At 35.6% G+C, this 25,796-nt stretch overlaps 1 protein-coding gene across 3 annotated transcripts in view; it reads right to left on the bottom strand.

Annotated features, from left to right (window-relative positions):
• The window catches only part of RICTOR (RPTOR independent companion of MTOR complex 2), a 75,578-nt gene that overhangs the window by 33,601 nt on the left and 16,181 nt on the right, over window positions 1-25,796 (bottom strand). The window contains exons 1-15 of one of the 3 annotated variants that reach the window (XM_054004286.1): window positions 25,766-25,784; window positions 17,343-17,407; window positions 14,947-15,078; window positions 13,972-14,035; window positions 10,088-10,214; window positions 9,046-9,215; window positions 8,731-8,798; window positions 7,602-7,669; window positions 5,685-5,767; window positions 4,965-5,052; window positions 4,047-4,137; window positions 3,312-3,378; window positions 3,124-3,204; window positions 1,702-1,802; window positions 34-196 (exon numbers count right to left, since the gene is read on the bottom strand). In XM_054004286.1, the coding sequence (XP_053860261.1) occupies window positions 34-196; window positions 1,702-1,802; window positions 3,124-3,204; window positions 3,312-3,378; window positions 4,047-4,137; window positions 4,965-5,052; window positions 5,685-5,767; window positions 7,602-7,669; window positions 8,731-8,798; window positions 9,046-9,215; window positions 10,088-10,214 (1,107 nt within the window). In that variant the 5' untranslated portion in view covers window positions 13,972-14,035; window positions 14,947-15,078; window positions 17,343-17,407; window positions 25,766-25,784. Of the gene's footprint in view, window positions 1-33; window positions 197-1,701; window positions 1,803-3,123; window positions 3,205-3,311; window positions 3,379-4,046; window positions 4,138-4,964; window positions 5,053-5,684; window positions 5,768-7,601; window positions 7,670-8,730; window positions 8,799-9,045; window positions 9,216-10,087; window positions 10,215-12,716; window positions 12,744-13,971; window positions 14,036-14,946; window positions 15,079-17,342; window positions 17,408-25,765; window positions 25,785-25,796 lie in introns of those variants that run through there. The other 2 variants (XM_054004284.1, XM_054004285.1) reach the window with 2 other exon arrangements.

Genomic DNA, 25,796 nt, shown 5'->3' with positions numbered 1-25,796 from the left:
AATTCAGGTTTGAAAAATGAATTATCATAATACCTTTAAAATAAAGATATCTTTCTGCACACGGTACTGATCCCTCTTCTGGTGTGTTGAGATTGCTTTCTGAATAATATGATCTAAATGGAGGCTGTAAGGTTTAGGGCCTCTTTTCTTCATCTCATGAAAACGTTTTAAGCAGTTGAGTGCTGCACTTGCTCGCCTAATAGAAAAAATAAATGTTAAAATTACTATCTGGCAATTGTTATCAGACTAAAGAGGACCACCACCTCCTGAGTAAACAGTTCAAGAAAGAGCTGACCAATAATTCTGAAACAAAGAAAATTATTTTCTTGAGATGCATTTTTATACATCCACAAGATTCAGTCTCATATCAAAATTATACAGAAAATTATCTTTTAGAGTTTCTAGCACTGAAGCATTATCCTTCCTGATAACTTTTCTTCTGCTCTGCAATTACTGGTATCTGTCACAGTTCAGAGAGGATATTCGAAAGTTTAAAGTTGATTTCCATTGTGAGATACCACAGTAGATGAACATCCTGCAGTAAAGTTGGATGATGAGAGCGCTAGCTTCAGCTTAAGAGTAACAAGTGTCTCTCATCCATTCCCATCCCCAACCCGCCTCCCTGAAAGGGTGGCAGGAGAATCAATAGTACACCTCCTGCTTTTATATCTAAAGAGTTCAGCAACAGCATGTTTCTGTTTTCTGGGAAAAGATAGCAAGTAACTTGAATGACAGCTGACAAGGGTAAAACCAGTTAATTACAAAACACTAGTAGCAGAAATAAACCCACCTACTGAGCAAATAAAAATAAGGAAGTTTAAAAAAGAGGAGTTAAGCTTATCTTTCTTCCCCATAAACAAAAATTGTAATAGTGTAGGAGAGTGCTTTTATTTTATTTTCAAATGAACACCTTTGGATTTGGTCCCTCATTTAAATTATTTAAATTTAATCTGTAACACAGATTACAAATTTTCAGACTATAAAACAGTGTCGAGTGCTGACCAATGCCAAAATCCTCAAACAAAAACAGTACTTCTAAAAAATCCCATTTCAACAGTAATGGGAATTCTTACTACTCTATCAGGTGTGTCCAGAAATGCCAACAAGGACAACAATTCCAGGTAACGCATAAGGATCTATCTTCTGCTCTTTATCCTTTCCTTCACCCCACCACTTTGGCCATGTGAAAGATCCTCTCCTGAAATTTCAAATATGCCTTTTTTGAAAACTAGTGCTGTCGTGGCATAGCAAAGTCTTCCACTGACATATACGAAACCTTCAAAACCAAAAAACAGAAGAGCACTACACTTTCAGAAAGTACTCGATGAGCAGCATTTATCATTTCACACTAGCAGTTTAGAAAAATGCTGTAATTTATCACTGACAACACAATGAAAGACAGAACATTATATTACATATCAGAGTACTGATCTAACAAGAAAGATCAGAAATGGCAAGAGTCCTTAACAAATACATTTTTACAAGTGAAAGAAACCTCAACACACTCAATTTGTCTTCTACAAAGGAAACCAACTAAGAACACAAAACTGAAAAAATACATACTAAAGACATGTGAATTTATAAAATTATTTCACTTCTTCCATTAGGAAGTTTCAATTCTGTAAAGTACCCAGAAGATGGCATTTTGTGACAGAACTTTATGCTTTCATATATGTTTCAAATGTAACATATAATTCTTACTGTCTTTTCTCTTTCATGATGTCAAAGGATGCTGCCATATTCATCAGTGTTGGTAAGCAGTGCAAGTGATGGCTATGAGAATGAGGAAGAATTGTGTTTGCCTACAAAAACACCCAACAAAACACCAGTTAGAATAACTTATTACAATTATTTCATCCATCGTTTTAGGATCAACATTTCAAGAATCTACCACTTTTCACAAGATTTTCACAAATTTATGACAACAAAATTACATTTTGCTTAATGTCAGGGCATAATTACAAACACCATTTTGAATTTGTGATCCAACAAATCAACCTGAATTACACTAGAAAGTAACTTGAAACCCTTTCAGAGTTTATAATACATATTGTTTCCACTGGAGTTTAAGTTGCAATATGCAAAACCTTGCAAAGCAGCAGATGTGCTTGTGTCATGTACATATAAGTACTAAAAAACCCTAAAATCAGAAATCCAATTAAAGCTGATGATTTTTACTAAAGCTTTACACATAGAAACCCCATATTTATTAACATAACATTCAAAGTTACTAGATACTTAACTGTTTTAATAAACAAATGCAGTTCTGCAAATATTTTTAGAAACTAAAAAACACGAAGATAAAGAGATTACTTACATTTCCAAACACTAAATAAAAGATAAGTATTTTTTTCAGTTTTTGAGAAACAGTAGCTATATCTGATTAAGAGATCATCCTTCAGAAAATTAAAAAATATCTGTGCTTTACAGCATACTCCAGTATGAGTTAACAATCACGCCCATTTAAAAGTATTCAGGAAACCAGAAAAATAGCATATAATATTATAAAAAGAGAAGGCTGAAATGTAGCACTAGAGTGCTTATGAAAATAGTATCATCATCTCAGTACAAGATTAGTTTAAGAGAGAGAAGATACTGTATGAGCTGTCTTAGGTCCACAGAAGTGGAATGAAGCTGAAGTTTCCCTGCAGCAGGAGCACTCCACCAAGATGGGTTCCCTGAATTAGTAATGTCAAGTAGGAAAAGCACATCAAGCTGAATATGAAAAAATCTTCATCTCTCCTCCCTGTGAGGCAGAAAGCTAAATACACTTGGTCAGAGGCCTACTGACCATCATTCTAAGAAAAGCAAAAATTAGCAATGGTCCTTTTCCCAAACAGAGTTACTGATGGGTGTGTTTGAAGGGTTCTAGCTTAAAAATACAACTGCTGCTATGGCAAGAAAGTGAGAGTCAGACCTACAGACAGCCTTGGAGCAGAACCCCCAGCACTTTAAATACCTTCCTATTGAATTATACTGGTTTTAATATATGAAGTGCCAGAAGATGTAATGTGAAATTAACCCACTATTCAGATGAAAACAACATGTTTCAAGCTTGGAATACAAATGAATGCTATAATAGCAAATATCTATTTTTAAGTAGTTACATGAAGTGATATTTACCATGTGCAGAAGTTCTCCCAAAAGGATAGTAGCTCTAACAGATACATGGTCATCGCTACTTGTGATGACTTCAACCAGACCCTTCAGAAAGCAAAAAAATATTACAACATTTAAAGTATAACATCTCATTTGAACTCTTGCGGGAAAGAAGTAGCAAGCATCTATTAAAACTGAAAGTCATTAGTTACCTCTAGAAGTCCATTGGTAATAAAAGCAGACAGCACTAAAGCCAAGTAATTATCCATGAGATCAGGTCTAAAGAGAAAATAAGTATGAAAACAGCTTAGAAACATTTCTTATTGTTCCTGCAAGAAAACAAGGAATGTTTTGTCCACACTGACACAAAACAAAGCAAGAAGAATGGTTTAGACTAAGTGAAGTTCATTAAATCCTCACCTTTGTGGGAGGGGTCCCCGCCCTCCCTTGGGAGGCAACTTCAATATAGCCAGAAGTTGTCAATCACATGCTGTTTCCCTCCCCAGTTGAGGCTGTCTGTCAAAGCTTAACACACTCCCCGGTTCTAGAAAGTTCTTCTGTTCTGTTAATCCCATTGGACCCTGTTAGAATGCCACTCCTCTCCTGTATCCCGATTGGTTCATTACATGTCACCCCATCCCGTCTCCTCCCCTCTACCCGTTACCCATTGGTTGGTTTGTGCCCTAGCCACTCCTATCCCTCTGCCCTTATATTCTCGGTCCCGCCCTTGTACTAGGGTCCCCGAGTCAGTTTTCCCTTCGAGAGGTTGCTGTTCCTCTCCTACAATAAACCTCTCGGATCCTGCTGCTCGGGAGACGTCTCGTCTTTATTTGGTGGAGCTTTCCGGGTTTCATCTACCCCTCCCTGCGGACCGGTCAGCCGAGGATCACTCTCCGGACTGGCTGGGAACCCAGGGAACCCCCGGAGGACCTAAATTTTATACACACCTTGACCTGGCTCGATGGGGTAAAACAGTTTTAGCCTCAGCAGCTACAAAGCCATCAGAAAGTCTCCAGCAGTCTTGAAACCTGCCTGGATCTAGAACAAGAAAATATGGACAATGGTAATTATAAGCTTGGCTTTTACAGTATTATTATAATGGCAGTTAGTATGTAAATAATAATCCTTGCCTGCAAATATTATTTCAGGTGGTTTCAAATTACAGAAAATTTTGTCATCTCTGACAAGTCATCTAATCTACAGTCCTGAACAAAGCAAGGGTACCTTGAAAACTAGGACAAAGATTGTATCTAAGTGTCAACAAAAACAGTGATATTTCCAATTCATAAACATATTAAACATGCTTAAGAGAAAATACCATTAGCACCTAAAATGTTACAAGCTGCATCCATATATATGAGTAGCAAGTTTGCAACAAAGAATGATTTATTTACTTATAAATTTAAAAAAGCAGAGACTTCTCTTGGGTTTACAAAAGAGTAATTCTAAAGGTAAAATACTAACTTGATTAAATTTGAAGACATGAAAAAGCATACACTTGCCCTAAAAAAAAGCAGAAATCTAAGGACAATGGGGACAGCTAACAAATAGACAATATATAGAGAAGACTGACTAATAACTTGTTGGTAGTATTCACGAACACATCCACAATTCTGAGTACTCCTAACAGTTCAAAGAAGTTTCATCCGTAGTGCTGACCTTACAGTCTTTTGTGTTTATGCCTAACTATGCTGATCTTTCATCAAACTTACAACACTTAACAGGTGATAAAGAATTTTAGACAGGACTTCCAAATAAATTCAGTGATAGAGGCAATTTACTGTACATAGGAGACAGCAAAAGTTTTGAATTTGTATAGGAGCATAATAGACAGAATTCTTATGTGAATTGTTTTAAATACTTACCTACACTGAGAAGTGCCTCGATAAATTCTTCTGCAATAACAGGCAGAGGAAGGCGAAATATATCGTAGAGAACTTCAAGCAGACCCCGCTACCAAAGAAAACATTACACAACAAGAATTTTACAGATTTAAAAAATTGTCCCTTTTTTCACTATTAATACCAACCTTAAGATTTCTAGAGTGCTAACACTGGTGCATTTGTTGCAGTGTTTTTTCACAAATGGAAATAAACTGGAGAAGAGAGGATGGGGCTTTTTTAATTTTTAATTGTCCCTTATTGTCACTATGAATGCTATAGTAGCTACTTGGATTGCATATTTTTAGAATAGCTACATCTGGAACCATCAACTTTTCTCTAGTAAGTTTAATTTGTGAAGAAGTATTTTTTTTACCTGGAATTCAACTCCGATTATTATGCTTTAAACTTGCAACTGCAGCTACCATAAAATTGCTTTGATTTGTAACAGAGTAAAAATTAATTTATTAACTTCTCTCTCCTCCATTTTGTCACATATCCACGGTGTGCTTCCCAGTTTCATAGCAATTTTTTAACAGAATTACGTATTTGAACTTTGGGGGTTAAATAAACTCAAGGATAGCTGTCTCATAACTGGAGTCTGTGTTTATTTAAACCACTTAATTGTTTAAAAGTTAAGAATAAATAAATTAATTAAAATATCAAGTTTTATTCCTATATTAGTACTAAATATTCACCACTTACCCGGATTTCCGTATTTGGTATACAGAGTACCCCAATAAGAGACTGAATCCCAGAATTTCCAGGTTTGCACAGGCTGATAATACCTAGAAAACATTAAATGTGTAACAGTATTCTCACATCAACAAAAGGAAGGGCAATAGACACATTGTTAAATTAAAGTAAGTTTGAAAACAAGCGCAAATGAAAAAAAAATTACTAATCATAAACATTTCCACCTTGATAATATCATCTTCTTCCCAGGCAATAATATTTAACAAAATTTCCTAATCACAAAACTTTATATTCTCATTTAAAAATTGTGCTACTTTTGTCTTTCCTATTGTGAACGGTACTCAAAAGTTACCTGTGAAAACAACATATGCATGGAAGAAAGGATGAAAAGACAAAACTGTCTCTAATGAGTAACTCTTAGCTGGAAAGGTTTTCATCATCTGAACAGAACTGTAAGGAATTTCAATCAAAAGTTGTATCTTAACCTAACAAATTAATTTTCTTTTAGTCTCGGGTAAATTCTAACAGCTATCAGATCTAAGTGCCTGAGTGCAGGAAGATGCAGTAACACACTTATGAGAAATTGTTTTCTAGAAGTTTCAAAGTCATCACATGCTTCCTCTTCAAGCATGTGAGAACATACAAGAGACTTGAAAGATACCTGGATATTAAAATTAGGCTTAACTTAGTCAGAACTTTAAAAATTACACAAATAGTGCCAAAAAACAGCCTAAGTATAGCCTGGAAAAATTCCACTCAAAATTTTGGTACGTATTTATATTAAGTGACTTAAATCTGCAAGACAGTGTCTTGACTAAAAAAAAAAGCAGTCTTTGAGGCAGTACCTTCATCTTACATATTGTAATATTGCACAGAAAGGATTTAGTAAAATGAAAAAAATACTTTTTTGATTTAGAAATGTCTTCTACATGAAAAATTGCTAACTACGTCCATTTCCAATTTCTCTTCAGCTATGGCAAAAGCAGGTAAAGTATTTGCCAGTATCTCTGTCGTGGGGACAGGACATTTTCATGCTCATTATCCCAATCGTGGTTTCTGCTCCCTGTTCTCAGTTTGTTTTGTCTTCCTTCCCCCCCCCCGGCTGGCTGCTGGCTTGCTGCTTAGCTTGCTTGCTGCTGGCTGCATGCTTTGCTGGCTCTGTTTTCCTCTCTTTTTTCTCTGCTTTTCGCTGGCTTGCTTTTTTGCCATTTTTTTTTCCTTTTCCCCGGTTTCCGTTGTTCCCTTCCCCCCCCCCCCCCCGCCCCGAAGACATCGGACCTACTCCGGGCAGGAGCTCCCCCGGGGTCTGCGAAAGAAGCTCCGTACCCTCTGCGGCGAAGAGAGATACAGCTCAACCCCCTTGGACTGGTGAAAACATCTGTGGTCATCTTGGGCTATTTCTCTTGTGCTGGGGAGTGTTTTTTGTTGTGCCTTAATAAACAAGTTTTTTCCACTTCCCCTCTGAAGGAATTCCTCCTGAACCCGGTGGTGGGGGGAAGTTGCGGAGGGTTTGGTTTCCTATAAGGGGCTCCTTTGGAGGCGTTTTCCCCTAATTTGTCCTAAACCAGGACAATCTCTTAACACAAAGACTTCAATTACAGTGGCAGAACCATCTCAAATGCAAGTTCTTATAATATGATGTTATTTTAAACATCCTTTCACACATTAGATTTCAAGAATGACCATCAGATGTAATTTATAAGGCATTTTACACAGGAGGGGAAAAGCTGTGCCTTGTCAGGAGTCTAAGGAAACTATGTATTGCATTCTCCAATTTTACAGTATCAAAACACATATTAAGTAGCATTGCAGGAAGGTATTGACAGAAATTAGACATATCAAATGAGACAGATCCCATGTCATTTATACTAGAAAGTAAAATCACACTTCCAATCATCCAGTTTCAAACAAATAAACATATCTTACCTGCCCATGATCGAAATGCTGCCACTATTCCCATTTTACTAGCTAGGAATCGTGCTTCTCTGTCCTCTCTGCCATTGAAACAACAAATGTCACAATGCAGGTAATAATTACAAAACAAGCAGTACTAAAGTATTATTATTATTATTATTATTATTATTATTATTATTATTATGTAGTTAACTGAAATGGGGGACAAAATCCAGAGTAAAAGAAATATTTTATATATGCTCATATGTATTTACACAATGTATATACACACAGAAAAGCTTCAGAATTTTTGATTATTGTTAAGTTTCCTCTTCCAGGAGAGTTTCCACAAGAGGATAACATCAAAAACACTCAAAGGGGTCAGATGAATCACTCTGCATCTCTACTGACACTAAGTCTACAGCAGAGATGTAAAGATTTGGACCTTACTCAGTTACCCAGACCTAAGCATCTACTCCCATTTGATAATTAAAAAATTCCGAATAATTCAAGTTGTAAGCCATCTCAGGAGATCTCTCATTAGTCCAAATTACTGCACAAAAATTCACCTGTTTTCAGACTAGGCCAGATTATAGAAACATGGAATGGCTTGGGTTGGAAGGCACCTTTAGAGGTCATCATAGCTCAACCCCTCTGCAAGAACTCAGCAAATGCCTTTACAGTGTCCAGAGCTTTACGAAGTATACAAGCTTCTGTAATTCAGCTTGGAACACCTGCAAAAAACCTCAATGCTTTATCCAGCTGGGTGCTAGAAACTCAAGGCAGCAGGACCTCTCTGGACAACCTATTTTAACTCTTGACCAGCCTCATATAAAATCATCTCCGCGGCCCCTTTTATCAAGTTGAAATCTTTCTTACTTCAATTTGTCTCTGTTGCTTCTTGTCCTCCCACCTTACACCATCATGAAGGGCCCTGGCTACATAATCTTGAAAGCATTTTCATAAGTAGTAAAAAGGCTGCTATTCAGCAGAGGGTGTTCCTCAACCCTCTCCTCTCCAGGCTCAACAAGCCATTTTAGATATTAAATGCACTCTGGCCTATGATATTCATAACTTCAAATGTAGTATTTGGAAGGAAGTACAGCTTAATTCCAGTGCTATGAACATAACTGATGGCACAAGTAGCAGCACTAACACTTACTTGAGTTGTCCTTCCGCTGTGTCTGGATTATGCCTGTAGTGAAAATCTGTGTAAGGGGCTAAAATTCGCTAAACAAAAGAAAGACACGCATTATTTTCACATTAAAATCTAGTTAAATCACTAGTGCCCTTTCCTCAGTCCCACTCCAAACTGCTGTATTATTTCTGCTTCATAAATCTCAGGCTTTTAGCCTAAAACATTTTCTTTTAGACACTGTGCACTAACACACACGAAATCTGAGAGAAAAAAGTAAAACGTTTTAATGAGTAATACAGTGTTTAATTTCTGTAACTAAATAAATAAAATTGCACTCACCTCTAATTCTACATCTGCTCGCACATACTGTCTGGTCTTTGGATGATTAATGAGGTGCAAAACTGTAGTTATCAGAGCCTCATTTATTCGGCTTAGCTGACAGTCAATCACATTTTTCAAGATGGTACTTAAACCACCCCGAAGAGCCACCACCTCAGGATTCTGAAGTGCTAGATAAAGGAAAACAAGTAATTTTGGCCAGTGATCGAAGATAATTTTGGCCAGTGAGCGAACATTTCATAGCATATGGAAACATGTCATCTCTAGGATGGGTATCTTATTTGTCCTGAGCGTTGCTGAGGCACATGTAAAGCTTTTAATGGAACTAGCTGACACTGGTAATGAATGGTGATTTTGGATTCATTTATCATACACAAAAATACTGGTCACTCAGTCTCCAGTTGGGCCATTTCCCAACTTAACTCCCAACCAAGTTTCCATATAGTAGTTTCGGGATTTTCCCATAGAGTTTTCTTGCTTCACTGAAGCGACATAGATAAAATATTTATACTGAAATAACAGTGACATTTTGTTTATTTCCTTAGAACAGAAGCTTTAATCTTGAAAACAAATTGCTGAATTATTTCCCACTGATTGATTTTGAAAACCTTCAAAAGTCAGCAGCCAAATGAAAGTTTAGGGAGTTAGTATAAACCACTCTCTCAATAACTACAGTACCCACCACAAAAATTTTCAAAAATGAGGACATTTTGGAGTTCTCTGAACTCTTCTAAATTTGTCAGCATCTTGTGTAAGGAAATCTCCCTATTTAAAATCCTTAGTTTAAGAAAAACCAACTGCTGTATAGAAATATTTTTAAGGCAAACCAAAAACTGTCAAGTCTTGAAGGAAAAGATGAAAACCTGAAAATTTTGCCTATGATACATAAATAGATTTTAAGTTATTTTGGTTTATATCATAAAAAAACTAAAATCCATGAAACTGTCAACAGGAACACTTTAACATCTAATTCCTTATTGAACAAATACTGTGAATGACAACCATGTCAAAACTGAACACTAATTAAGAAAAATTATCTTACCTAATTCACAGATAATGGCTATACATGCTCGAACCATTCTGTCTCTTTCTTGAAGACCATCATTTCCAACTGCTATCAAAGAATTAGCAATAGAACTGGGGAATAATGAAGCATTCACAGTGATCATCTGCCAAAAAGGAAAGAAAAAGCCTTAGAGAAATGTAAAGAAACTCTAGAAATGTAAAGAAACATTTCTCTAAATACACTTACATATTCATTAATATTCTGTTACATTCATACAGTTAGACAGACCAGTCCATGTATTACTCGGCTGAACTGGTGAATCTTCACAACTATTTATTTTGCTCTCGAATTTTTTTCAATTTCAATTTGTCAAGTTACTTTACCATTCTCTTTGTGCTTCAGTTTTTTTATATTTTATCTTAATAAGAAAGAATTTAAAATATATTTTTTTTTGCAGTGAGAATTAAAACTACCATCATCATAGTTTTTTTTCCCCAAGAATATCTTTATTGACAACATTATCCAATGACACAGAGTAGACTACAAACTCATCTACTATTAAGAACATTGTGCACTATGGAAAGCCTCAGCTGTTAGTTTGGGACACTCAGAATTCACACCAGATTAAGGAGCAAGATGCATTAAAGGTAAAGAAAACCATTCCTGAACAACCAATACCACCAACTCTTCACTGTCCTCCAAGTGAGCCTTTGATTATAAAGGCTGAGCAACTGCTTGCTCACATTTTGTTCAATTTGTGAAAATTAAATACACATATCCTTCTGAAACAAGAAGATCACTAAACAGATGTATTACTAAGGAGGAAGCAAGTTTTCGTCTGACTGCCTAAAAAGGGAACAGTGCAATGTTTTATAGCCCACTCAGCTGCGTCACTTTTCTCCACTAATAAATAAAAATGAGAAATAAAAAAATACTCAATATCCACCAAACACCTAAAAATTAAAGGTTACCATCCCATGCTTTTGCTTGTAATCTTTTTTGTTTTCAACAAAACCAGGCTTATCTTCGTAATTCTTCCAAAAATGTTTTGTCCTATATCCATTTTATATCTCCCTTTGATGTGTTGTAGTATTTGTGCAAAGATGATTAGCTTTTTATCTTTTTTTGCAGAGATGTTAAAATGAGATGGGATCAACAATCAAAATATTGGAAGAGTTTTAACAAATCTATCTTTAAATGCATGTTTTCGAGAAGCTTCTTCTTATATATAATGTTAATGTCAATGGAACAGGAAGCTTTAAGATAGGACTTTAAAGAAAAAACAAATTCTCTTCCACCCACACATTCTTTCACTTTTACTGGGAAGAAGAAAAAAGAATAAGCAATAGAATAGGTGAATCAATCTACTCTAGAAACTGCAACTTATTTGCTACTGATAGTGACATGGTGCTTCCTGTGAGGACACAAGCAGTTCTGCTTCACTGTCTTCTTTGCTTTGAAGACAAGAGAAGCAAAGATTTCTTGTAACACTCAATTCTGAACACATCAGTAGAATAAACAAATTTTCATATTCACTTTGTATCTGTTCTAGGTATTAAAATGCAGTTCTAAAGAACAAGGACAGGTAAAGGAAAGCTACTTACAAGTAGCTACAATGAAATAAGTAATAGAGACTATGAATTTGGTCTTTTAAGACTCCTTTAGAAAAGAGGAAGAAAGAAGATGGCCCATATTGCATCTAACCCAGACTTCTGCTTTAAAAATAAAACACCCGAACTATTAAATTTAAAAGAAATGTCTTATTGACTTCTATCAGATAGAAAAATGCCTCCTGAAGCAACTTCATGCCATCCATTTCATGGCTGAAGATATTACTAAATTGTAAAACTTTGATCTGTAAATGTAGAGATGATTACAGTCAAAAGAGGCAATGAGCACTCAGCCTTCAAAAACTATTGGACATCAAGTTTAAAAAATCAGATTTTTTAAAATCTACCTATACCATTTAAACCTAATATATTTAAAACAAAGTTTGCAATTGCCTTTTCTAAATTCATAAATAAATATTACTGTTTCATATTTTGTTGTTCTTCTCTATGAAAAGAAAGAAAAGACAAGGTTTTAATTTTAATGTATGCAATCCTCACAGACATTTTTACTACCTAAGAGGTTAAAGAGCCAAATCTTGAAACTGAAAATAATAGTTCTGTGATACTGGAAAAACCCAGTTCAGTTTCACAGTTAATTATCTTCTGAACAAGTTTATTTGCCATTTATTCTTCCCTTTTAGTCCTTTACATAATCTTTTAGGAATCCTGGCATCAAATCACTAAATCTGAGACATCTAGGGAGATGAAGACAGAAAAAGGGCAAGAGCAGAGTAACAAAAAGACAGTGTAAAAACACAGAAAGTGCTATTCAGGAAGCACAGTATTCCTTGTGAGAGAATTTCTTGAGTACTGACTGCTCTATGCCAATGCATGCTGAACTGCTGTGGCCTAGACAGCACATGAGAAAGCGAGAAAGCTGTTAACTTTAGTGGTAGTGGGCTGGGTGACTTTTTGTTGGTCTGACACTCTTTCAAGAAAATAGAAAGTTATAGGTAAGTAGCAAAAGATGCTAGAAAAGGCTTTCCATCAACACAGTTCTCAGCATCAAGGAACCACAAGCATGGCTGCACAGCCTGTGCATTTGATGCACATACCTGGTGCACGCCAATATCCTTGCACCATGATGGAGAGAAAAACCCACCAAGGGTCAGCTGTATGGTTTCTTTGATGTTTCTCTTTGACCATCATTTTTTTCAGATCAAACTAATGAATTTGTTTTTCTTGCTGTCTCCTCTTTCATGCAAGACAGAAGCTTTTGCTCAAGTAGAAAATGCTCAGAAAAGCACAGGAATAATGAGGACAAATTTTTGACCCAAATAAAACTGATTGTGGATGTGCTTCCATCTTCTGATGAGTCTACACTGAAGCTCTTCTTTCAAAGTAGATTCTCAAAAAACTTTAATTATGAAAGTGCAACTTCCTCAAGGACTTATTCCTTTATACTGGGGCTTTTTTGTTTGTTTTTGGCTTGTTTGGGTTTGGAGGTAGCCCTGTTTAATATTTCAAACTCTCTTTTTTGGCATAATTGTTAATCAAGTACATTGTATCTTCTGCGAGACAGAAAATATATTTAGGTAGATTTAAAACACAAATAGAGATTTAACACAGACAGTATGCCTGGGAAACCATTCTTCAACTACTTCAAACTTTACTCCAGTCTTTGGTAGTTTCTATAAGAATATGAGAACAATAAAGAAGAGTGAAGTCCAGCACAAAGGCAGGATATTTGTTTGCTGAATACATTTGGTACCTCTATATGCCAACTTCCCTAGGATAAACTTGAAAATGCAGCTACCATACTTTCAAATCTTACATCCATGGGTACACAGTACAGTAACCATCATAGACTAAACACGTTATCATTGAGTATCTGAGAGAAAATCCTGTGGATAGCATCAACTGCCACAAACAAAGCAGTAAGGCTATAAGCATTCCTTGAATGATCACTTCAGTGACAATTTAGCTCTGTTCTCACATGGCAGAAAATCTCCCAATCTCTGACTCACAGATGTTTAAACAAACTATACAATAAAGTAGTCATAATTTCAATATTGAAACTTAATGTTGTTTTTATGCTCTTGCATTCACTCTTTGATAGGTTTCTCAAACCTTGCCCAGCACAATTTTTCTAGCACGCTTGAGATTCTAAACGGTAAAATTGTAATATCAAAGCAACTCTCTTCACTACATTTTTCTGTCTTTTAAATTATCAGCTGTATTACATGATAAAGGTAAAGCAAGGAATTAGAGACTCTGAAAAAGCACTGTTGGTGGAGACAACCAGGAGTCAACCAGGAGTCAGCACAATTGAGTGGCACAGCAGATACAACCATACATAGGAGATTTTACCTTTCTGACTAATCGAAGTGCTTGTGTTCTTTCTACTTCATTACTCTGCTGTATGTCAATGCACCTAAAGTAAGTTAAAAAAACACATTTTGTGACTTTCACCTTACCTGTTAACAACTCATGTTAATATTTATGCATATGAGTACAAAAGAAAAAGAACTGACTTATGGTTTAAAAAGTACACTTTTCAGCAAATATACTCATGATACATCAGTTAGGCTTGGTTTATATTTTCTCAACTATTTACATTACAATTAAGTCACTAAAATGTTCAAATATAAAATGGCAAAGCATAATGCTCCAACAATTATTTTCCAAGCTAGCTGCACTTGTCATTTGCAAATGAGACCACACCACATATTTGTAATGTGTCACATCAACACACCTTGAGTGTTCTAGTGTTTGAGATCAGAAAAATCCTTTTGCTCCAGAAAAGTTGAACAGCACACTAAAACTACATGCGTATATTTATAAACAGATTCACACACATCTGTATCAGCATGTTGAATAAAAAATTTAATTAAAGGAAGCACTAGAAATGCTATTATTTACATCTATTCATCATGCTGATTGTATTATCTCACTGTTGGGTTTGCCCTTTGGTATTTTTCTGTGGCGTCATTGATTATATTTAGACTACAAATTCTTGGACATCAACTATCACAGCAATGTGATAATACAAAGAATCAAACAATTCCCATACAAAAACTTAAAAACATGAAAATTATTATTATTTCAACCTTATTAATTTATAGTTAATGGCATTTCTGACTAAAAGTAGAAATTATTTGGATTACAGCATTTTATTTGGATTAGCTAGTGTGATGAAATATTCTGTTGAAGAAAAATGTATTTTATAAAACTACTTACTAAAAACATAAGAGAATATGAAAACACTTCTCTCCTGTATCAACCATGAAAAGGAAAGTGATTTAGAACTTTTCAACTTACAACAAGAAGAAAGAGAAAAATTACCTGGCTATCAAATAATCCACTTTCAACTTTAGCACCTTCTGGAGAATACTGGAGTCTCGAATAAGATAGCGGAGGGCTCGCAATCCTGCTGCTCGCACCTCTTTTGCTTCATTTAGTAAAGCTAACCTCAGACTACAATGAAGAAAACAAGAGGAACAAACAACTATTAGGCAGCAGGTAGACTTCACCATCTGACATGCACCTATTACTCACTCATTTAAGACAAAAAGTATGATTTTTAAAAATAAATGTTCTGAACTAATTTTCTGACTTTCAGGTCTTCTCATGTGCAACCTAGGAGGCAAGCCCTCATCTTGGTCAGCAGATGTAAACAATATATTAATATTAAAAAGCCACAAATTAATTTTCCCCCCAATTAACAGCTTGTATTTCCATGAAATGACATAGAATGAAAATCTGTACACAAGCTGTTATTTGACAAAACAGCTGAGCATATTAGTCCAAGAAAATTAAGAGGTAGAATAAGGTAGGTGAGAAAAAATGAGATATGGAAGAACTCTAGAAACTGAGTTAGAAAGCATGAGGTAGCACACTGTCCTTTTGAAGGCCCTCAAGATATTTGTCCCTCTTCCTCAACCACAGGCAGGGTGGGGTGGGAATCCTCAACCTGCCAGTGATATTTTCTAATAGGATTTCTCACTGGACATCTAAGAACATAAATACTTCAGCGACTGAGACTGAATTTCTACTTCTAAAAAGGTGGGGTTTACTTTTTTTTGTTTTATTTTGTTGTTTTTTTGTTTGTTTGTTTGGTTGGTTGGTTGGTTGTTTTTTTTTTTTTGTTTGTTTGTTTGGTTGGTTGGTTTTTTTGGTGTTTTTTTTTTCTTTGCTTTCCTTATTCTACGGTTGCTCTACATGGTAATCAGCTACTCCCAGGCAAAAAATCTTTAGAGTCTTTAGGTGAATACCTGGCCAGGGTAAGTCACTATAACAGGAGCCTACTCCCAGGTGATACCTGGACCAAGTAGGCTGCTATACCATAATGAAGATGAACCGATTATTACTTTCAGCACCAAACAGGGAATTGTTCCAAGACCATCTTTCCTGTAATATGAATAGACTACCCATGCTGCTTTGGATGCAGCCCAGGACACAGATTTCTGGGCTTGCAAGACTGGATGTGGGACTGCTGACTCATGTCCAGCCTCTCGTCCAGCAGGACCCCCAAGTCCTTCTCAGCAGAGCTGCTCTCAATCAGTTCAAGCCCAGCCTGAGTTGATACTGAATGTATTCTTGATACCACAGATCTTTGAGTCCAACTCCTAGCTCTGCACAGGACATTCCCAAGGATCACACCCTGTGCCTGAGAGCATGGTCCAAACACTTCTTGAACTCTGCCAGGCTTGGGTACGTGACCACTGCCAACAGGGAAGCCTGTTCTGTTGTCCAACTACCCTCTGGGTAAAGAACCTTTTCCTGATATCCAGTCTAAACCTCCCCTAACACAACTTCAGGCCATTCCCTCAGGTCCTGTCACTAGTCAATGGAAAGAAGAGATCAGTGCCTGCCCCTCCTCTTCCCCTCATGAGGAAGCTGTAGACCAGTCAAAGAACTGGCACAGTGAAACCACCACAAAGGAAAAGACTATCATGAGATTCAACACTCAAAAGCAAAAGCTACCAAAAAGAGATGTGTCACTATCTTTAGGTATGCAATGAAAAAATACAGCTAGTCAAAAAGATAAAGACATCAGTTTTAGCTAAGAAAACACACAAGGTTTCCCAACATTTTGCTCAGAGAGCAATTAACTTTCCTAAGCTTTTTTGCTTAAGTGAGATCTAAATTGAAAGTACACAGAAATGCAGTAAATATTAGATCTTATTTGCTTTTATCACCAATGCTGGTCTTCAACAGAAATTTACAAATTTCTGTGTGGAAATAAGCATGTAGTTACATTTGACAGTCAAAATGGCCACAAAATAGACAGAAATTCCACTTAAAAGTATATACACAGGACATGTCAGTAGCAAGGCAAGCAGTTTCATGGACACATACATACCAGTACAACATAAAATATTGATCTTTAAATCTTGATTCTGTATCAAAAGTATGCTCTGTATTTTGTAGATGTACATTTTTATTAGAAGTGCTTTCTACAACTACTGAAATACTTAGAGGTACTTTTACATCTCTGAGGAATATAATGAAGAAATCTACACTTCTAACTTGGAGGGTTTGTCTCTGTTTGCCTAAAAGTGAATAACATATTTCTGATTTTACTCATTAAAATATTTGCAGGTTATATACTTGCATTATGAAGCTTCAAACATATTATAAATACAAAATCCTTGTTCAGAAGTACAAAAAAAAGTTTATTTACTTGCACCAAAACAACTGAAGTTCCTAAGGATTGCCTAGTGCTCTTTAATACTTACCATATTATGATGCTGTCATAGGTAAAACCTAATTTTTCTTCAGCATGGCCAGTATTACAAAGAAGCTGAAAATAAAAGAAAATATTTATTATTTATAGATCTCCAAAAATAACCATGAAAAATCATAGATTTTGGGAAATGCTTTCAAAAAAACCTGAAGAATTTAATTTGTAGCAAGGGAGAGAATACCAGCTTCAGACTTCCCTGAGAATTTCTGCTGTCTGTATTGTGTTCCTATACACACCAGATACAGGGAATCACCTGTGGATTTTCATAGCAAAAAAAGGTTTCGTAGTTGTGTAAGCTGTGTACTGGTCAGTCCATTTTTCAGCACCAGATTGCTAGCTGGCAACTGGTAATTTGAGCAGAGAGCAAAAATGACTGAAGTCAAAGCAAATCTGCAGGGGTTCAGGTGAGAATTTTGAAACTAAGACTGACACTGATGGTCCACTGTCATGTTTTGTCACAGTAGCACAGAAGTACAAAAAAATTGGAAGGCATTACCAAGTGTCCTGTAACTGACATTTGGTCTTGGCCTGCTACCATTCTATAGAACTTGTACCTCTGAAAAATCAGAGCAAAGTTTGAATTTATGAACACAAAAAGACAGCTGTAAACTGTCACAAACTGGACACTTCAACCATATCTACTATTGTGAACAGAAAAGATTTATAAGCACAGTTTTTAAGTCCAAAACCATGTTTAAAAGGAGCAAGCTAGGTTGCCAATGTTTTAGCCTTTTGAGGAAAGGAAAACGATCTCTTCTGTAAGAAGAGCTGATGCTGTTCTTCTTTTCAAGAGCAGCAAAGAAATTCCTAGTAATCTCACTTACTATCCCTGGCTAAAATTATAAAATATTATCATATCCAAATCCCAAAGCACTTTTCTGAGCGCTTCCAAAAACTCAAGTGACTAATAGTGATTGCAATAGCTTTGCACTTTGTCCCCCATTTTCAAAACAGGCATGTGTTCAGTTCTAAGTCAGTGCAGTATTAAGTTTCTCCTTGGTGAGGAATTCAGGAAGTATTTGTGCTAACTAGTCATTACCTCTGCTCTGAAAATACTGCAATATATCAAACCCTGTGACACATTCTTTATGTGTATTTACTGCTAACAATAAGAAATTTATAATAAACAACACAAACAACCAAATTAAGGCTACTGTAAGTATTTAGTTGTTCTATGCTTCAGTTCTACTGTTCACCTCCATCTGAAAAAATGGCATATTGACAGAAACTCCTCTTTTAAGTAAACCCATTTTATTAGAAAGATCGTTAAAATTCAAACAGTTCTTGGGTTTATGCTCAACAACCAGAAATTAATTCAGTGATAACATTGTGTCTCATGAAATTGTCTTTCAAGAAAAATACTTAGTGATAATGCTGAAATTTAAAGCTATTAATGAGAGATTATTAAATTGGCCTGGATAAGCTCCACGTTTGGGCTCAAAAAATTTAAGTTAATTGAAGTATTTTGGATTTTGCATTTTTCTTAACCAAAGACAATTATAAAACATACAGAAAGTTTTTACATACCTTTTTTTACCACCTTTCAAATTTAAATGATAATAAAACTAGACAATTGATGCACTAACTGGTTATGACAGCATGTCACTTCCTAACATCAATCTATTTTTATGCCACGTTGTTGGACTGCCTAAGGCCACCACTGCTGCTTCAGCATTTCTATTGACATCTTACGAACTGTAAAAATTGGCTAGCAGAGTGTAAGCAAAGCAGTGCGAGAAGACAGTGAGTAAAAACAGTTCATTGTTCAGTTGCAGACAATTACATCAATAGTTGTTTAGGCTAATCATTTATACATCTAAACCTTTCCCCAGCATTCCACCCCAGACACAAATGAGAAATCCTAACTTAACACAACATATTGTCCTCAACAGCCTATTCTTCCTACTTTAAAAAAACCCATAGAATTGTAATTTCGATGAAGGAAAAACACATTTTTTAGAAAGCTGCTATAGTGTGCACTAGTGCATTAGTGAAGCAGTCTCCTATCACACATTTACCATTGGTTTGCATCTTTAGCAGTCCTGAGATTAAATGGAAGCATTTGATATCTTCCAGGAACCCACCTAACTTGCTGCACTGCTAAAAAACATTCAGTTCACTGAACCAGTTCTAGTCTGGTTGTCATTCTCACCAAATCTATACAGTGGTTATTAGCTCCTCAATACCAATTGTTTTCACCTATGTATGTGCTCCCACTGCATACATCTTCACCGATGCGGAAAAGAACTTGATCTTATCTTGAAATTCAAACACAGTCATGTAACCTGTCAAGTTAAAACTTTCATCAAGTTTAACTGCTGTTTGCATATAAATTTCTGAATTTGACAATAATAATTATGGAAGTGTTTGATGGTGTCTGTGCATGCATCTGAAATATTGCTCCCACAAAAAAAGAACTACTAGTTTATTCTCCCTTTAATGGGACACCAGTATTTATGTATTAGCCTTCCTTGTAATTTATATATGTTCCATATAGAAAAGGGCCTAAAAAGATGGACAGCAAGACCAGAATTCAAAAATGGTTCAGTGACTTGAAAGGTGTGCCTAAACTCAGTAAGAAGATTTAACTAAACAGTAGGAACAATGTACCATATCCTTCAGAACACTACAAATTAACAGACACATAAGAAATGAAAGTAGGCCTGCAGAGAAATAGAAAATGTCCAGAAATTCACATTCAGAATGTTAATTTAAAAGAAAAAAACAAAACAAATTTTATCTCTGGAAATACTAATAGGACTGCATTATGTTTCAGATTAAAAGACTTTTTCCATTTCACTAGTTGTTCTCAAAACTGCAAGAACAAAATTTTGTGTGCTACATTTTAAGAGCAAAGTGGAAAACATGTAGCAGAAAAATGGACAAGGCAGACAGAAAATCCACCCATGAAGGCTGAGCCATTTGTTTTATTTTACCTTGGAAAAGGAAAAAACAAACTGGCTGGTAAGGCTGGATTTCTATAAGTTTGAAAGGGGGAAAATAGTCATGGAAGCTGCTATAAAGAACAGACTGTTCAGCTGGTTCCAATTCCTTGGGTATTTGCTATGTTATAAATGTCTGTCCTTAAATATATTATACTAAAAAACAAACTTTCTTCTCATTTCACCTTCAAACAACATTAAGCAGATCAATGATTCTGGCCCAAATGCAGTGGTATTTGTAGATGGCTGAACTCCTGACAAAGTCAAGTAACTGTCATATGTCTGACTGTAAGATTTAACAATTAACATACATACCATGATAGCATAACTCTGTAGACAAGCAGTACCAGAATACTGAAATCTATCTTTGGCTATAGATTGACATAGTTCATTAAAATGGCAATGGATTATCATATAATACCTGGAATGATGAAATTATTTTTACTTATATATATTTTTCATATATTGATTTCACTTTTAAAAAGTATAAATTTTTAAAAACACATAATAAATTTTATATATTTTTATATTGGTACAAACAAAACCAAATACAGTATATTCTGAATTAAATCTGCAAATGAGCCCACTTCAAAATTAGTATTTTGTGATCAAAACCACAGTGACTGGGCACAGCAAAAACTCTCTGAGGATAAGATTAAATATTAGGACAAAATGGTACATACACTAGGCCAGACAGTGACTAATTTACAGTGAAGGTTTTTTTCATGTTTACTGTCAGCTATGAGTTCTTCATACTACTCAGATGAGTCACAGCAATATGAGTAACATATCAACATGTCTTGGAAACAGTAGCTCAGAACAACAAAACCATAGGAGGTCAACAACATGCACAAATGGAGTGCATATTTGAGACCATTCCAATTTATATTTAGCAGAATAGCCACAGCAATTACTAGGTAAAAATATTATATTATTCTGTGCATTCAGAATGTAACTATTGCATTATAGCTTTGGAAATATAGTTTGAGCTGTGACTGGTAATATTTAAGCAAAGACTACTATGTAGATCCTAGTCTTAAGAGAAGCCCCTACTGAAACTGTGGACTCTGGATTTAGACATATTTGTTTCACAGCTGAATGTCTTTAAGTACATGTTCTGTTCCTATCTGCTACATCATTGTGAGATTTCAGGTTTTGTCAGTGGTTTATCTATTTGGATTAATGTTGCAGTCAGGCAACACATTCAGTCTAAGACACCTGGGTTTTGCAAAAGACAAAGAGACTCTAAAATGACAGAATATGAATAAGAGACACAATCCGTGAAAGCCTCTATGGCCATATCCATATCACCCCAGTGAAAGTCAGCAGCATGGCCAAAAGCTAACAGATATACAGAGCAGAATAGCAAAGCTTCATTAAATAATGACAGTTAGTTTCAAACAGACTGAAAATATAATTTTCCATATCACTATGGAAAATGATGCTGTTCCATTCCTAAGTTTATATCTAAAATTAATTGCTTGATTTTGTCCTTTAAGACTTAACTTTCTTTTTGAAAGAAAAACTTAAATTCCTAAGTATCTGTGGATTTCTTTTTCAGCTTGTGATTAAAATACCCTTTTAGTTTTACAGAGGTATGAAAGATTTCTCAGAAGCTCCCAGTGGGATAAACCTTCTATAATAGAGGATTATAAATAAATAATTCAAATCACAAAGGTATTTTCCACTAGGTAAATGCAATAGTACAGTTTTTTCAGGTTTTCAGTGATTTATCTTTGTTTCTCATGGGAGTGGGGAAAACCCAAAAGATGTAACCATGTTTTGGTACTAATCAGCAGAGGCTGGGAAACTTCAAGGTGCTTGCCTTATGTAGGCGGCCATATAAATTTAAGATGGGTAATCCCACTCCGTTCACCAGAGCTAAATGCATGTACCGAACTTGTGAAGTGCTGTGACACTTGAAAGTGTCACTGACCATTTACTGGAGGTCAAATTCTCAAACAGTTTTCAGGTCAGAATGTAAGTTAACTTAAATAGGGTGTCTTGAAAGGAATATAGATGGAGGCAGTACTTCATAAAAGTTTTCACCCACAAAACTGTAGCTTCATTTACTAGGTGACAAGAAGCACAGGAGGACTGCACTCTCATTCAAAGCAGATAAAATTTCTAAGTCTGCTGCCGCTACAATTCGGAACCAAACATACCTTTTCACAGCCTGTGAATCACCAGACTGGGAATGCTAATTTCCTGGAACAGAAAACTTAAGACCACCTGTTGGGCAAGAACAACTCATGTTCCGGCAGAGAACTTGAACAGTTATGCTACTTAGCTACTAAGGAGAACTAGCAAATACTTGATAAATGAAATGCAAGTTTTTGTAAGATATCACTTATAAAGAATATTTTCAAAGTAATAATGGGTGCTGTGGAAACCTGAACATGGCTAGTTAACATTTCTCTTAAAGGGAAGTAGCAACGAAACAGGAGTTACGGCAACTAAGCACACAAGCTTCATATAAAGCATCTGCCTTACTGTCTCATTCTTGCAGATGAACTAGAAGTCAACTCCTGTTGACTTCTGATCATCATTATGTTAAAAAAAATTAAAGTATTTAACTTCTACATAAAACCTTGAAGTCCAAATCAGTACTAGTTCAGTAATTTTGAAAGAATGATTATGCTCCTGCTTCTTAAAAAAAAGGGAGGTGAGGGGAACAGATCTCACCTTAAAAATCCAGTCCAGTTTCAAGTAAAGAAATCTGAACATAACACACCTCAGATATCCTGAAAATAATACAAAACTTGGTGTCTATCCTGATCTTTGTCAGGAAACTCCATATTTGGAGTAAATTACATTATTGTTTCCATGTGATAAAAACATTTTGCTTTCCCTGACTGAAGAACTAAAACAGTAAGATTCACACTCTTTGAAGGAAAAATGTGGGGTAATTGGGAACAACTGCTTAGACTAGTTCAGATGTTTTCTTTTAAGTATAATAGTATTTCTAGCAGGAGAATAATAGATGTTCCATATTATTTTATCTGAAATACACTATTAAAAATGTTCAAAGGTCCTTTCCCTGTCCATAGTACAAATATTGCAGATAACAAGTAGCTCTTTAAAAATGGAACACAAATTTATAAACAAATTTATAAACAAATCAAGGTCATATTCACTGTAATTCCAACACAAGATACAAACATCCTCAGCCCTTAGCATATCAATCTTATTCACACTCCTGTCTCACAAAGGAGGAACTGAGACTACACCAACTCATTGTAGAAGAACAGAGTGCAAAAAGGAAATAAAACCATCTCGCCAAGCTCCAGGCTTTCACTTTTAACCACTGGAATGAAAACCACAGAATTGTTCCAACCACAAGACAGACAACACAGTACAACTTGCAACTATTATTCTAATCTCATGTCTGCATTTACAGGTCAAACAAAATAGGAAGAGTTTTAAAAATCAAATGCACTAAGTTATACAAAGTACATATTCCAGGGAGATGAATATAAGAGCAAATGTTCAATATTAAATTGAGTAGCATGATTCCCTCATGCACGTTGATTCTGATTTAGAATCAATATCAGGTTACGAACTACAGTCTCCAACTTCAAATATCGTATTTAATTTTATTAAGTTGCTTTACACACTCATAATTTCCTGCCAGTCTTAAGTGCAATTTACGAAAACCGTCCTTACATTTCTCTAAGTATTTTCCGTTTTCAATGCTGGGTTTAACAAAACCCCCAAATAATCTTCAAATATTCAATTATGGAATTATGCAATCTCTCAAAACTATATTTTAAAAAGAATATTTAGTTCACCTTTTATTACAATATGCATATTTATTCATTTAACACAGTTATGGATGATTTTAGTGTGATTTTATATCTGATTTTCAATAGCAAAATTGATCCTGTCTTAAGATCCCTAGTTCAAATATTGACTTTTCACTCCAAATTGTGCATCTACAAATCTAATCCAGCTCTTTAATTTTAAGACAACTAGAGAATTTGGAAGCATTCACATTTCTAAGTTTCCAGAATATGAGAAAAAGGAAACCGAGCTATGCATCAGACTTTTCTAGCAGAATAAAGGGCATTCTTGCAACACATTTTGGAATCCCAGTGAAAACAGCAGCTTTCTGTCAATGGTTGATCTCTGACAGACACAAAGCAATAGCCCAAAGAGATCTCAGTGTGACATTCAGTTCCTTAGTGAATGAACCTCTTAGTGAACGTTCCTACACGTGCTCTGAATCAATCCAGAAAGTTTAGCACTTACAGATTTGCTATTAATGCATTAGAAGATAAATACATTTATTACTGTGATTTTGTTCTCAGTACCCACCCTCCCATTAAGTGAATCTTACACATTACTGAAGTGGTCAATCTCACAAGGAGTGTCTTTAACAGCCAAGATGCCTATTTCAAAGGTTATCATGCATGTTTGTCCTTCTCGCATCAATTGGTTCCCCACACCTTCCCTTGAGTATTCGCTCTTTCACTTAAGATTGGGTCAAAAACATCAAATGGACTTCTGGCAACCTTACTCAATTTTTTGTAACAAACTTATCTGCAAGCATAATTTAAATCTTACTTTATTCCTTACATTCTCCTCTACTGTGTTATTTCTTGGCTGCTGCTGGTTGCAGGATCCATCCTCAGTCACAGGAAATCAGTTTTCATTTTCAGGTGTGTTGCCCTATCTCTATCAGAAAGGTGTACAACACACTATAACCCTCTATCAGTCCATCAATTTGGGTAAGGCCCACATTAAAGCTTCAATGTCTCCTGCCTTGCTGACTGCAATGCACTTTTCCCTTGCACTGACAAATGGAACACTGGTCCAACCACAACCACTCACCATCCTACAATGAGCACCTTTTCCCTAACTCTCTGACCATCTCCCATGAGTCATCTCAGCTTCTCTCCACAGGTTTCTCTTTTACCCAAAAAATACTACTTGTTGTCCTTCTGAAAATCTTTCACAGTTTCTTTCTTAAGCTTACACCCTCATGAAGCAGTAAGTTTTTAATTCTTGCCTCATCAGCTCACAGTGACAGCTTCCAATATGTCTGTTGTGTTTTCAGCGCGTACCGGTCACAGATCCACGATTTGGAAGAAGCACATCAAAAATCATCAACACAGACATATTCCAGAAATGGACCCTTTAAGTCTTTTTTGCTATGGAAACTGCAGTGAAAGTTGCATTTCCTACTCTATTAGTGTTCAAAACATTGCATATAATGTACAATGATACAGTCCTCCCCCCTTACCATACTCAATCAGCTTACATTCAGAAAGTATGGCATTTTACATTTTTTATTTCAATTCTACACAGCAGGAACCAAATCTTAAGTTTGAGTTATGCAACTTAACCCATTAATAGGGAGATTCTTCCATCTTCTAAGCACTAAAATATTACAAAAATTCAGCCAGCAGGACAGGTATGCAAAATTCAGCATAACTCTGCATTCACATATTTGCTTGTCTTTATTTCTCACCTTCCTTTCCCACAGTATGTAGGCTTCAAGT

The sequence above is a fragment of the Vidua macroura genome, chromosome Z (assembly GCF_024509145.1).
Source record: "Vidua macroura isolate BioBank_ID:100142 chromosome Z, ASM2450914v1, whole genome shotgun sequence".
Classification (NCBI taxonomy): domain Eukaryota; kingdom Metazoa; phylum Chordata; class Aves; order Passeriformes; family Viduidae; genus Vidua; species Vidua macroura.
This window is presented reverse-complemented; position numbering and strand designations above follow the sequence as displayed.